The sequence below is a fragment of the Brachionichthys hirsutus genome, chromosome 13, assembly GCF_040956055.1.
Source record: "Brachionichthys hirsutus isolate HB-005 chromosome 13, CSIRO-AGI_Bhir_v1, whole genome shotgun sequence".
NCBI classification, from domain to species: domain Eukaryota; kingdom Metazoa; phylum Chordata; class Actinopteri; order Lophiiformes; family Brachionichthyidae; genus Brachionichthys; species Brachionichthys hirsutus.
Window position 1 is genome coordinate 10,219,236 of NC_090909.1, and position 12,423 is coordinate 10,231,658.

General features: G+C 46.3%; 2 protein-coding genes across 4 annotated transcripts; one reads left to right on the forward strand and one right to left on the reverse strand.

Annotated features, from left to right (window-relative positions):
* The first annotated feature begins 609 nt into the window (after positions 1-609).
* zgc:91910 (Zinc finger protein 706-like) lies at positions 610-5,635 on the forward strand. 3 transcript variants are annotated; one of them, XM_068746862.1, is made up of 4 exons: positions 610-638; positions 2,054-2,204; positions 2,352-2,459; positions 4,463-5,635. In XM_068746862.1, exons 2-3 carry the CDS (start codon positions 2,070-2,072, stop codon positions 2,445-2,447), a joined length of 231 nt encoding a protein of 76 aa, XP_068602963.1. In that variant the 5' UTR covers positions 610-638; positions 2,054-2,069; the 3' UTR covers positions 2,448-2,459; positions 4,463-5,635. The 3 variants fall into 3 exon arrangements, with proteins under 3 accessions (XP_068602963.1, XP_068602961.1, XP_068602962.1); XM_068746860.1 differs by lacking the exon at positions 4,463-5,635 and adding an exon at positions 2,663-3,505; XM_068746861.1 differs by lacking the exon at positions 4,463-5,635 and adding an exon at positions 2,663-3,505 and having other exon boundaries at positions 612-638; positions 1,428-2,204.
* bmp8a (bone morphogenetic protein 8a) lies at positions 4,463-11,770 on the reverse strand. Its single transcript, XM_068746859.1, has 7 exons — positions 11,254-11,770; positions 7,944-8,136; positions 6,682-6,830; positions 6,322-6,501; positions 5,813-5,892; positions 5,036-5,146; positions 4,463-4,657 (listed from the first exon to the last, which is right to left on the reverse strand). The coding sequence occupies exons 1-7, from the start codon at positions 11,768-11,770 to the stop codon at positions 4,508-4,510; spliced, it is 1,380 nt and encodes a 459-aa protein (XP_068602960.1). The 3' UTR covers positions 4,463-4,507.
* Positions 11,771-12,423: the final 653 nt, after the last annotated feature.

Here is a 12,423-nt window from a genome sequence, read left to right on the forward strand (position 1 = left end):
TTCAGTTCTCCATATCCCTAAACATCGTTTTAGAAATAGAGCAGTAGTAATAGTTTTCAAGGGGCAGTGAAACTACGAACATGGTAGAATATGATGCATTGCTACTTATGAACCAACAGTAGATAAACCAAATAAACGAGCTTAACAAAAATAGAAATAATACAGCATTCGTCTATCATAAACCTGAAGGACAATTTCTGTCCACTTGTGAGATGAAAGCAAAGACATTTTAAATTTGACAAAAAAAAAGTATTTATTTAAACTGTAAATCAGACGTAGAGTTATCAAACCATCTGCACTGATAAAATTCAAAACTCTTATTTGAACGCCTCCTCATCCCACTAACACATCACCAAAGGTGATTCCTTTATTCCAGGTGTCCAAAACGTTCCGCATTTCATTCTGATTGATCAGCAGGACGTGAAGGGAAAAGTCTGATCCACAGAGTCTCCGGCTTCAACCCAGAAGCCACAGAAACACGTCGACGACACGCTGACCCTGTGACAGTAACACCCCGCGCCAGCTGAGGGCGCTGTTTATATTTTGGGTCCCAACCTCAAGCGACAGTTCGAAAACTTCCGTGAAGTTTCCTCGTTCCTTTTACAAAAACAGACCGACGGAGGGAGACAATCTGGGAGGTAACTGCGCATAAAATGAAACGCGTTGCAATTATGTCGTATTTTTGACTTTAGTAGTTGTTGTCTGTGGGTGATTTAAATCATTGGCAGTGTCCTCTTTTTGTACGAGCAACGCTTTACTGCGTAGCAGCTCGGATTCATTTGAAATGTTAGCATTCCACTAGCATATCCAGCAGTGTGAGGCCTTCTTTAAAACCACAGTGACTAATCGAAAGGTTGTTTTGAACAAATTGTGTTTTAAAACATTTTCACACACAATAATTCTGGCCGTAGACTAGTATGATTAAACAGAAACAAGTGCGAATTTTAACTTTGTTCTGTTCTGTTGCGTTAGCTCTGTGCTAGCGGTCGTCGCTTCGGCTGTGTCGCTCTTTACTGAAAGCCTAACTTTGGTCAAGCGGCGTCTGCAGCACGCAAATATCCAGCCTGCTGGTTTAAAGGAGGACAAAGGGAATGCTAACTCGGTGTTCTCTCTGACGCACACGTATTGCTAACCATTGGACCAACCTCGATTTCACGGGATCAAAGGCGGAAGCTTCTCGCTTTTGGTTAATTAAATGTTGCAAAATGCGCATCAAAATTCAGCTAAATTGATTTTTATATATAATTTTCTGCAAATTTGATCAGAAGGGCTGAGTTGTTATTACACACACTTAAAACTGCAATTAATGATGGCTATAATTCTCTGTGTTGTCAAAGCCATCGAGCTGTGCTTTGTTGAATTATTGGACTGTATATTAAGGTGTATTAATCATGTACTACTGCTGTACTTTCTTCTTTTTCCGTGAGGGGTCTTCACAGTAAATCAACCTTCTCCACTTCACCCTGTCCTTTGCATCGTCCTCCCCAACACCAGCCACTCTCATGTCCTCCCTCACTACGTCCATGTATCTTCTCCTGGGTCGACCTCTAGCCCTGTTCCCTGGCAGTTCCATCCTCAGCATCCTTCTACCGATATAGTCCCCGTCTCTCCTCTGGACATGTCCAAACCATCAAAGTCTGGTCTCTCTGACCTTTATCTCCAAAACGTCCAACCTTCACGTCCTCTTATTGTCTCATTTCTAATGTTAATCATGTCCTCCTTTATTTACGTGGAATACCCAAAAGATACCCTTTAATCAGTTTGATCATAAAATAGCTGCAGTCTTTCCAAATGAATCACATTTACTCTGATGCCTTTATTCACCTTCAACCACGTGTCTTCTAGCAGTCTTTTAAAAATGAACTGACAAAATCAGACAACAAATTTAATTGTTACAACTCGGAGGCATTAGCGTTTATACCCTTGAGAACCAGGTTGTCAGACGCGCATCGTTTTAGTCGAGTGAAATCAATTTATATTGATACTGAAAGGACCTTGAAGGCAATGTGGGCAAAGGTGTACAATTTGTGGCGTCCTTTCTTCTCTTCTCTAGTTCACAATTGAGAGCTATGGCTCGTGGGCAGCAGAAGATTCAGTCGCAGCAAAAGAAGGCCAAGAAGGCAGCCGAGAAGAAGAAAGGCCAGGGCACCGACCAGAAGACTGCAGCCAAAGCCGCACTGGTGCACACCTGCCCCGTCTGCAAGGTGCGTAGCTCTGCCGAGAGGCGGAGCCTGTTCACCTACAGCCAGTTGAGATCGTGTGTGATGAAGCAAAGCAGAAGCACAACCATCCGATTGGCATCTTCATCTTCATCTTCACGGAACCGTTTGAAACTGTGACTCTCTTTTCAGACGCAGATGCCGGACCCGAAGACCTTCAAGCAGCATTTTGAGAGCAAACACCCGAAGGCCACCATGCCCGCCGAGCTGGTGGACGTTCAGGCATGAACCTGAGCCGGGGTGAGAGCGACTGTGGTGCTTTCTAACGTCTATGTTTCAGTGTTTGGTGTCGATCACAGTGAAATTAACATCAGAGCATTTGACTTCACCAGAATCACCAGCCTGCCTTTGAACAAAGAGTTCTTCCTGACACGCTTCAAACTGGAATATTTATTTTCCGGCGTAACCATGACACTAAAAAGCATCGTTTTTCATGTTTCCAGATACTCAGCGATCGTGGACTCTTCATCGCATCACAGCTTGTGCAAGATGCTGATGATGATGGACACTGGGACATGGATATTGGGTTGGGTGGAGGGGAGGTGGGTGTGTTTATGTGCTGTGTACATACAGAACAGAGCCCCAGCACCCTGAGTTATATTTATTGTGTACCTTGCTATCCAGTGGGGGGGGGGAGGGGGGGCCGACCGGATTACTGACTAACACTGAATAAACCGATTCTGTGATGTGAGGCGGCTGAAGAGGATCCAGAGCGACACCGCGATGGACACGCTGCTGCTGTCGGCATGACAACCTTTGATAAAGTGAAAACACAATTTTCTTTGACCATCGAGAAGAGTCGAGGGTATTCATGTGGTGTTTCCCTGTTCACCACTGCCTGCCCCCCCCCTAGAAGATCAATCAATCAATCGTGTGGTTTAAATGACTTTATAAACGAATGAAAAGGTTTTTAATCCGACGGCAGGCGACTCGGCCTCGTCGCTCAGCAACACCTCGATGAATGTTCGATCGCTTTCAGCGGCTGCTTGTGCAACTTTCTCTGAAATGCTTCCTTTGATCTTGGCAATAAACTCTTCTTTGTCCAGGTTGAACGGGATTTGACTTGCTCTGAAAACCAAATGTTTCTGTTTCCGTTTCAGCGGTTGAAGGAATCTACGTAGCCCCGAAGGACTGAGCTTGAAACTTGTAATCAATGACCGGCAGAATGATAAATGTTTTCTGGTTCTGTTATTTTACCAGCTTGTTTGCACCGTTTCAATAAATTGAACCGTGTCTTTAATGTGACCGGCCTTTATAGAGGATGATGTAACATCTTGTGGTTCTGATGTGTGTGTGTGTGTGTGAATATTTTTAAGTGTTCGGTCTTTGACCTTGGACGACCCGCGATGTCCAAATCTCCTCACTATGAAGTGGACGTAGACCATTTCCAGCTGCACACATCTGTCCATTCTCTCACTTCCCAGCAATAAAATGAGTGGAAGTTTCAGGATACGACACGATGGAATGCTAATCTTTTATTTTTTAAGCCTCATGCTGATAACTGAATGAAGTTAGTTTGTGTGTCTGTGTGTGTGCGCTCTGGCTGATATGTGTGTAACACAAGAGTGTAAAAAGTGTGATCAACCTGAAGCTAAAAGCATCAGCGCCACCGAGAAGTTGCACTTCCTCACTTCCACAAAGTAAAGAGTAAAAATGTCTTATAATCCTCTTGGAGACTTCAGTTTCGCTACGCAGTCGTGTTTTTCTACAAACCTGAAATATTTTGAAGACTTACCAAACTTTGCAGCTGTGGGTCAATAACGAATGCGTGCCTTTTTAGTTTTAGTGGACGAACATTTTACTGTAAGGACCGTTATGAGCAGCGAGTCAGCCGTTTTCCTCCGTCCTTTTTCACTCGTACTCAGTCAAAAGAATCGGAACAACTTTTTAATTCTAAATAATTTGACATTTGTTCTTCATATAGTTTCAATACACATTCTTGTTATAAACTGGCATCACCAACAGCATTTCTGTCATCCAATCATTTGCCAAAATGTGTCGGTTGTAGCTGCTGAAAAATAAAGATGTGACGTTTCCCGGTTTGGGTAAAAGGTCTTGTCGTAAGATAAGATGTGTGTCCCTGAAAGTCTGGGCCTGTACACGGAGATAAGCGAGGATGAGCCTGAAGGATGAAGCTGATTTTATGCAGGTCATGTTCTCCTGGAGGCTCGACTGATCCAGGAACTGGCTGTTACAAATGTAAAATTTAATTAGGCAATACTTGACTTGTTTTTGCGTTTCAGGCCGGACTCCTCGACATCCAGGCCGCTTGGTGGACCACGTGTCTCTCATAGACACCCACAGGTCTTAACCACCATGTTGCGGTGCTTCTTCAGGATGACGTTGTTGTTGTCGTCGTAGAAGAGGACGGAGATGGGGCTGAGCTTGGTGGGAGCGCAGCATGCCTTGGGAACCTCGTCAGGCTTCAGGAGATGGACCTGCAACAGCAGAGGAGACAATTCAGAGACACACCATTAAAAGAGGACTCGTAAATAAATCAGTGTTAGAAGTATCAATGAGAGGAAAGTAGAGCCAGACCTGTGATTGTTGTATTAGTATTTCTATTTTGGGCCTTACATTGTTATTTAAAGAAGAAGACTGTCCAGGAATGGGACATGACAGGAGACACTTTATGGTGAGACGTCACAAAGAAAGCTTTTCAGGCAGCCACTGATTTTAATTCCTAACGATGCAATCCTCGGTAAATGAAAAGTTGATGTCAGAAGTCTTGGAATGATTCAGCATCCCACTGAGGTAAAGTTTCCACAGTGGGATGAGTTCATGTCTACACGGAGCAGGAATGTCGCTGCACTGACCACTTGCTGGATGAGTGCGTGGTTGGTGGCGTTCATGCAGGAGCCCAGAGGATAGAAACACTCTCCATCACAGTAATAGGCTGGATATCCAGTGGGGGCCAACACCCAGTCCTGAGGAGAACCACACGACATCAAGGCAGGGAAATCACGACAGTGTCCCTCTAAAGAAGAGGACGATGCGAGGGACGGTGAGACGGAGGACGTTTAGAAATCAAAGTAGTTCTTCAGCGCAGAAAGATGTGTTTTTAGTGATTGTACACAAAGGCATTGATCACGATGAAGTGTGTACTTCAGAATCAGCTGGTTTAGGCTTTTTGTTTTATGGAATGCAATCACAGGATTTAGTTTGGAGTTTTTCATTATCTGCACTTAAATTATTATGATTTCCCCCATGGCTGAGGAGCAGTGTGCAGCCTTTATGGCCCCTGGGGAGCCGGAGGGACTCGAACCGTCAACCTTCTGATAAGTGGACAATGCTCTCAACACCCATATTTTTACTCTAAATACTAAAACTCATGACAAGAAACAAGAATCCTCATCAATAAAATGTAGATTATAATATAAGGAAAACCAGAATGTAATATACTTGTACTTCAAACAGAAGTAAAATAAATAAAAGTAATGCACTGTGATGAGCTGGTGACTTGTCCAGGGTGCGCCCCGCCTCTCGCTAGGACAGGTTCCAGCTGAAGACGAGGTGGTTACGATCGTCTCGTCTTCAAGGAGCGGAATGAATGAATGAAAGTACAAATACAGAGAGGAGTGTGAGGAGCTGACCTTCCACCCCAGGTCGCTGAAGCTCACGTACAGCTCGTGTTTTTTACAGGGCTGGCCTCCACTGTTAGCAGGACTCCGGTCTGAACAGAGAACAAGAACAAACAATCAGAGAAGCAATCAGCAGAAACGACATATCCAGATCAACGCCATATCCAGATTAACGCCATATCCAGATTAATGCCATATCCAGATTAACGCCATATCCAGATTAACAACATATCCAGATTAACGCCATATCCAGATTAACGATATATCCAGATTAACGCCATATCCAGATTAACGACATATCCAGATTAACGCCACATCCAGATTAACGCCACTGGGTTCCTTTGCATGCTTCAGGACGAACCACTCATGTCTGAATAGCAAACATGATTCTTAACGTCAGTCCGAAGCTGAACAAAGGGTTTCGGGACCCTTTATAGGCAGCAGACCGCTCTATGGCCGCGTGCTGCAGTGTTAAAGGGTCAGGCCCCACCCCCACCCAGAGTGGGACTCTGGGACCTAACTGTGGATGCTCGGGACTGGGAGGTCGTATTTGGGTTTCTTCCTGCGAGGATGCGGCTTGACAGCTCGTGGCGGCCGACAGGGGATCTGGTTCTCCCTGAAGAAGGTCACCATGAAGGGCTGTTTGGAGCGAGGGCCCCTGCGTCCCACCAGCCCGATCCAGCCTGCAGACAGGGAGCGGTCTGTGTGTGTGGGGGGGGGGGGGGCAGAAATTAGAACAGAATGACTGATTTGCCAAATGAGGGCTGCTTAGCTCTGCCTGGATCTAATGCTTTCAGAGAATCCATTTTGGTGTAAACCCCCCCGGAGGTACGTTATCTACGCGCACGCACACACACACACACACACACACACACACACACCCTCCTCTGTCTCCACGTAGAGGCGTATGCCGAGGTTGCTGCGAGGGTGGAGGAGCCAGTGGTTAGCGGCTGTGGTGACGTCGAAGGCGAGCCAGCCCTCCTGGCCGGCGGGCACCGACTGCACGTCCAGCAGCACCAGCTCGGGCTCTCTGAGGGGAAGACACAATGCAACACAAGTTCAACACTAAAACACGAGAGGGATCAAAGGTCGCCTGCCTTCAAGTCACATGACCAGCTGAGGGGAAGTTCTGACACGATGTTGCACCCTTTCAAAATGAAAGCTGGGAAAGACACAGATACTGTAAAAACCTCCGGGCCTTGTTTTACTAGAAAATATATTATTAGGATAAATATTCACAAACACCCTGAAAGCCTGTGAGGGGTGGTATTCTTAATTACAAGGCTGCAATATAATATTTAAACTCCAGTCATTCAAAGCCATCATCAAATAACAGAGCACACCTTTTATACACATTCATATACCGGTACTGTATATACTATTTAAAAACAGAATGAATCTTTACTGAGTTTTCACATCAAGCACAAAACTACTGAAACAATGTGATGAAGAAAAGAAAGTTGTTATAATAAAGGGACAATTAAGTTGAGTCCCCAGTGAAATCCAGGTGAGGGTCCCTGAGGTACTCCGTGTCAGCGGCACCCCTTCGGTGGGTAAAACTTGGTTTAGCCACTTGCTTTTGTTGCTTTGGTGCGTACAAGGAAGCAGCACATAGGCCTATGCATATTCTAAATTAATATTTAGTGCAATTTTCTTTTCTTTTTTAACAATATCAATTCATTATTTTGAAAACGCTTGTCATTATTTCATAATGAAGTCCTTCGTAACTCTCAATCTGTCATTTCTGAGATATTTCATCAGTTTTGATCACTGTTTTTAGAAAAAGTGAAAATGACGACTACTCATCTTTTTTGTTTAGTTTTTTTTTTTTTTGTTATTTAAAAAATATAATTCCATTTGGATCAGGCAAGACAATCCCTCATTTGCGGTTGTGTCAGGCATCATTAGGAGAAGCTCGACAACAAGAGGAACACTGGGTGATGTGAAAATGACAAAATCCTTTTGAATCATTCATCGTTTTGCACCTAATTGGTAAATGCTGTGTCAGCATCAACCCTCAACATTAATAAGGCTCGTTCAAAAGATCAAACGCAATGAGCAAAACTAAAAATAAGTTTCTCTCTTTCTGTGGTTAGTCGGGGCTTTATGGAGAAAGACCAGCAGGCCTCAGGTAGAAGCACACCTGTGTCTGTTCTCTCTTTGGATCTCATGGACGGAGATGTGCAGCGTTCGATTGGCCCTCTGGCCCATCGTCAGGGTTTTATAGATGCGAAACTCTGCGGCCGTCACCGTCTCCCCCTGAGGGAGAGGCGTCAGATCGAAACGAAACTCCTTCCAGTACGGCCGAGGCTGCAGGAGGTCACGCTCCTGTTCCACTGCAACAGAGAGGACACACAAGCAGATCAGAACTGAGCGGAGTTCAGTCTCCATGCTAAGCTACGCTAACCGGTGGCAGCTAATCTCAGTCAGAAACATCAGAGTAATCCTTTGGATTAAATTAGATTATTCAAAACTGAACCCGAGTAGGAGTGAACCTCCGTCTGTTCTTCCTCAAAGATGAAATTCATTCTGTGACTTTTTGAGCCGAATCTTCCACAGTTGAAAATAAATAAACACATTCTTCCCTTCAAAGTTTTACTTTGGGCCAGTTCCGTTCTTTATTGAGCCGCAGAAGATTCACGAGTGCCGTTCTTCAACAACATCCTGCAGCACCCTCCAACCAACAGGAAGGAGGTAAGCGTGCCTTGCTTCAGAGAACCTCGGCAGCAGCCGTTAATGGTTCACTTCCCTCCGAACGTTTGATCCGTCCCATCAGAGGTTCGAGGCTGAAACCAGCCCACATGTGAACGTCCCATCAAAGAACGATGTGCAAATGAAGAGGTGAGCACGCCCACACACACACACACACACCAAGGCCGAGCATGGAGTTTAAACGAGACTGCGTGTGTGTGTGTGTGTGTGTGCGCACGCGTTTCACAAGGACACACACAAAACAGTTCAGTGAGGTTTAGCACACACTCTCTGAATGCATGGTAAAGAGATACTAAGAGCAGGACGCTCCTGATGGGATAGGCGTGCTCATATCAGCACACACACACCCACACACACACACACACACTGCAGTAATTAGAGACACTTAGTTCCCTGAACCGCAGCAGCTGCTCAGCACACACACCACTAATTGCAGCCCTGCCTGGTATTTATAGATCGGTTCCCTCCGCAGCAGTATTTTAATCCGGCCTCAGACCGTTCGCTTTTATTTTTCAGTGTGTGTCACTGAGACCTTTAATTCTAACCAGCTGTGCCTAGAAGCGTGCAGGAACACACACACACCCATGCACGTCACATTGCACGAGCCGCACGCACACACCGATCAGGTACATCTCTGAAATGTAATCTAGTGAGGAACCTGTTGAAGCTGCTCCAGGGGAAGCCTGGCCGCTGCGTTTAGAGTCTGCGTGGTGCGTTCAGGAACACTTTGATGATGTGCACAGTTGGCATTCAAAGGGTTTCCTGACAAAATAAAAGCATGACCCTCCAGAAGGAGTCCCGCTCTGTGCTGTAGGTCCCTCTGGCAGACGTGAGTCACCTTTTGTGGACACCGGTGCTGGTTCGGAGGATGAAACGCTGTTTTTTTTACAGTGTTGACTGATAAATTTAAGGGTTTGTTTTTTTCTCCAAAACAAAGTTGCATTTTGAAAAGGAAGCCAGTCATTTAATGTGCGTTCATTAAAGACCCCGTAGAGAAGGAGTTGATGTTCCCCATGGTGAACTGGGGGCTGGTCGCCGTCCCAGTCCGAAGGAAGTGGAGGAAGGAAACCGTTCAGAGGATGTTTGATCTCTATGCTTTGACAGATAGGCATCAGTCAGGCTGCTGTGTGCTTTGAACAGGAACAGGGTGGCAGCATAGCCACATTTATCAGGTCATTAGAGGTCATTACAGTCATTTATTTATTTAGTCACTTTTTTTTACTAGCAAAGGTAGAAAAATGACTTTCAGACGATGAAGTGGAAAAATTTAAAGCCATTATCTTTGATTTTGCTCCCATTGGGCCTGGCAGTGCTTTACATGGCAACAGTCGCCCACTGGAGTGTGAATGGGTGGGAGAATGTGTGTGTGAATGAGTGGGTGGATGTGTGTGTGAATGAGTGGGTGGATGTGTGTGTGAATGAGTGGGTGGATGTGAGGCTTAATGCAAAGCAGTTTAGGTTTGTTTCTAAATTTTGCAGCGTCCATATTTTCATTTCACTGGTGAACATAGAGAAACCACACACGCACACACACACACACAACGTTGTGGAGATGATCTAAACTGCTCTGTTAGCTGTTCTGATTTATCGCCATCCCTGTCGTGTCGTCCATCAATCTTCTACAGTTCTTCTCTGATGGAATGATTGTGAGGCTCAGCTCAGATTGCTGCGGAGTGCCGCGAGTTAAACTGGAAACCTACCAGTAGAGTTCAGCCACCGTGGAATTGGTTTTGGTGCCGTTTGTGGCCGAGTGTTTGTGGAAATGAACACAGCAGAGACACTAAAGCAGCAGCACCGACATGTCGCTGACAGTCCCATCAAACTCCCGTACAGTGTAATTTGACATTTTGAAGCTAAACCAGAGTCAGAATCTGTTCCGTCATTCCAAGGTGATGACAGAGTGTTCTCTGTTCAGATTAAAGGATGGGGAGATTTTGTCCTTGGGGAAGCATTGAAATCTAGACCTTTCTAAAATGCTTTCGGGGCATGTGTCATGAAAAAAATAAATCAGCAGACGTTAGAACCAGATCCTGAAGAAAACCACGTCAGCAAAATCTGGTTGTTGTTGGGCTAATATCAAACTATAACACCAACATGATCCCTGTGTGTGAGAGAGAGAATGTTCCTGTTAGCTAGAACATATACAGCAGTAAGTATGTCATTGTTTACGTTCTGTCCAAGGTTTCTGCCTGTTAAAGGGAACTTTCTCCTTGCCTCCGTCACCAAAGTGCTTGTTGTTGGACATGTCGTGTTCTGTCTCTCCCTGCTACACCTGGAAATGATCACTTTCTGTTATGATCTGTTGCTATAGAAATAAACTGAATTGCAGATTAGCTTTTGGCGCATCGACAAGCGTCGTGTGGTGGCGAGCGACTGAGGCCGGCGTTTCCTCTTTCATCAATCTGATCGCGTTTTCTAAGCCGCCGATGACACACGTCTGAAGAGCATCTACTAAATGCAGTGAAACCTGGCTCTCTGATTGGTCCAGTTTTAACATGAATACTTCCTTGTTGTACAGCTATAATGAAGCATAAGCAGCAGAGACTGCAGCTGACCTTGAGCTGACTGACGATAAAACGGCCTCGTGCGAACAGATCCGATTGAGCCAGGGAAACATTTTCAGGTGACGTAGTTACACGGTTTGACCACCAGGTCTGATCGGCCTCAGGGGCCTGGGGTTCGATCCAGACGAGACAAGCGCATCACTTCCTGTTTGCTGCAGCAGCTGCTGGTTTACTCACCCAGGTTGACGAAGCTCATCACCGTGTCGGCCTCGCTGACCACCGCGCCCAGAGGGGGGGTGTGAGTGCTGAGAGTCGGGGGGGCGTAGTGGACATGAGCTCCAAACCTCCCCATGCCAGGCCCGCTTATTAGAATCTCATTGCCTTCGTCCTCCCCGTCAGCCGACATGGCGTGGTACAGGTCCAGCATGAAGAGCGGTGCCGAGGAGGGCGGCCGGAGTGGCGGGTGGGGTCTGGGTCTCCCCGGCAGACCCAAGACGGACAGGATCTCCTTCTGCATCTCCTTCTTCTCACGGCCACTGAGACGCCTGAAGCTGGAGTGGACCACGGCCTCGGCCTGCTGGCTCCACAGGGAGAGAAAGAGCAGGAGGCCGAGGAGCAGGGTCCCGGGTCGGATGAGAGGCCAGCGGGTTCTGGAGGTGGATCCAGTCCCCTGCTGGGAAACACCACCGCTGCTTTTCGGCTGCTCCACCTCGCTGCAGAGACGTGGGAAGGTTCGGGAGACGTCCGAGTCCATGCTTGTTCTTCGTTGGGACATTTTTATTCCCACTGATCAGCCGCTCAGGCTTCTGAATTTCCAGACTGACGGCCACAAAGTTTTCTTCTTGCTCCAGAGCCAACTCAAACGCAAAGCTGATGTATCTGCGATGTGTTTAGAGGAGCGCCGACTCCGGACGAGATGTTTAGACTGCTGCGCTGTTTATCTCTCCCTCCCCTCCGCCTCCCTCTCTCCCCCCCCCCTTTTACCTTCTCTAGCGCTTAAGAAGAAATAAACCCTGCTCAGCTTCTGATCCACAGCCTCTCAGTTGTGCAACAGAGATAATGAGGGCGAGGGCATAATTACAAGCTTGCGATGTGCTTTGAACAGAGACAAGCAATTCTCCTATGGAAGATTGGCCGACGCTTTGAAGCTGTAAACTTGGGTGAAAAGCAATTTCAGTGATGAGCAGGTGCTGCAGACGGGAGAGAAGTTTAAGAGCTGTGCTATCCAGTTCAACAGATCTCTCACGAGGCTGTTCACTGCTGGAAGCCTCCCCTCAGTGCTTATTCATCCATGACGGGCTCCCACTCCCACTCCCTCTGGTCCTCCAGACGTCCTTAATCCAATTTATATATAAAAAAAGAAACTCCAGGAAATTGCTTCCTGATTGTAATCCCTGGGAGAGATGA

What these genes read in the sequence shown, in the direction of transcription:
- zgc:91910 (XM_068746862.1), top strand. Translation starts at nt 2,070, where the DNA reads ATGGCTCGTGGGCAGCAGAAGATTCAGTCGCAGCAAAAGAAGGCCAAG. An exon ending in ACACCTGCCCCGTCTGCAAG is followed by an intron (nt 2,205 to 2,351) that starts GTGCGTAGCTCT and finishes CTCTCTTTTCAG; the next exon opens with ACGCAGATGCCGGACCCGAA.
- bmp8a (XM_068746859.1), bottom strand. Translation starts at nt 11,770, where the DNA reads ATGGACTCGGACGTCTCCCGAACCTTCCCACGTCTCTGCAGCGAGGTG. An exon ending in CAAAGAGAGAACAGACACAG is followed by an intron (nt 6,831 to 7,943) that starts GTGTGCTTCTAC and finishes TCTTCCCCTCAG; the next exon opens with AGAGCCCGAGCTGGTGCTGC. An exon ending in TCAGCGACCTGGGGTGGAAG is followed by an intron (nt 5,147 to 5,812) that starts GTCAGCTCCTCA and finishes GGTTCTCCTCAG; the next exon opens with GACTGGGTGTTGGCCCCCAC.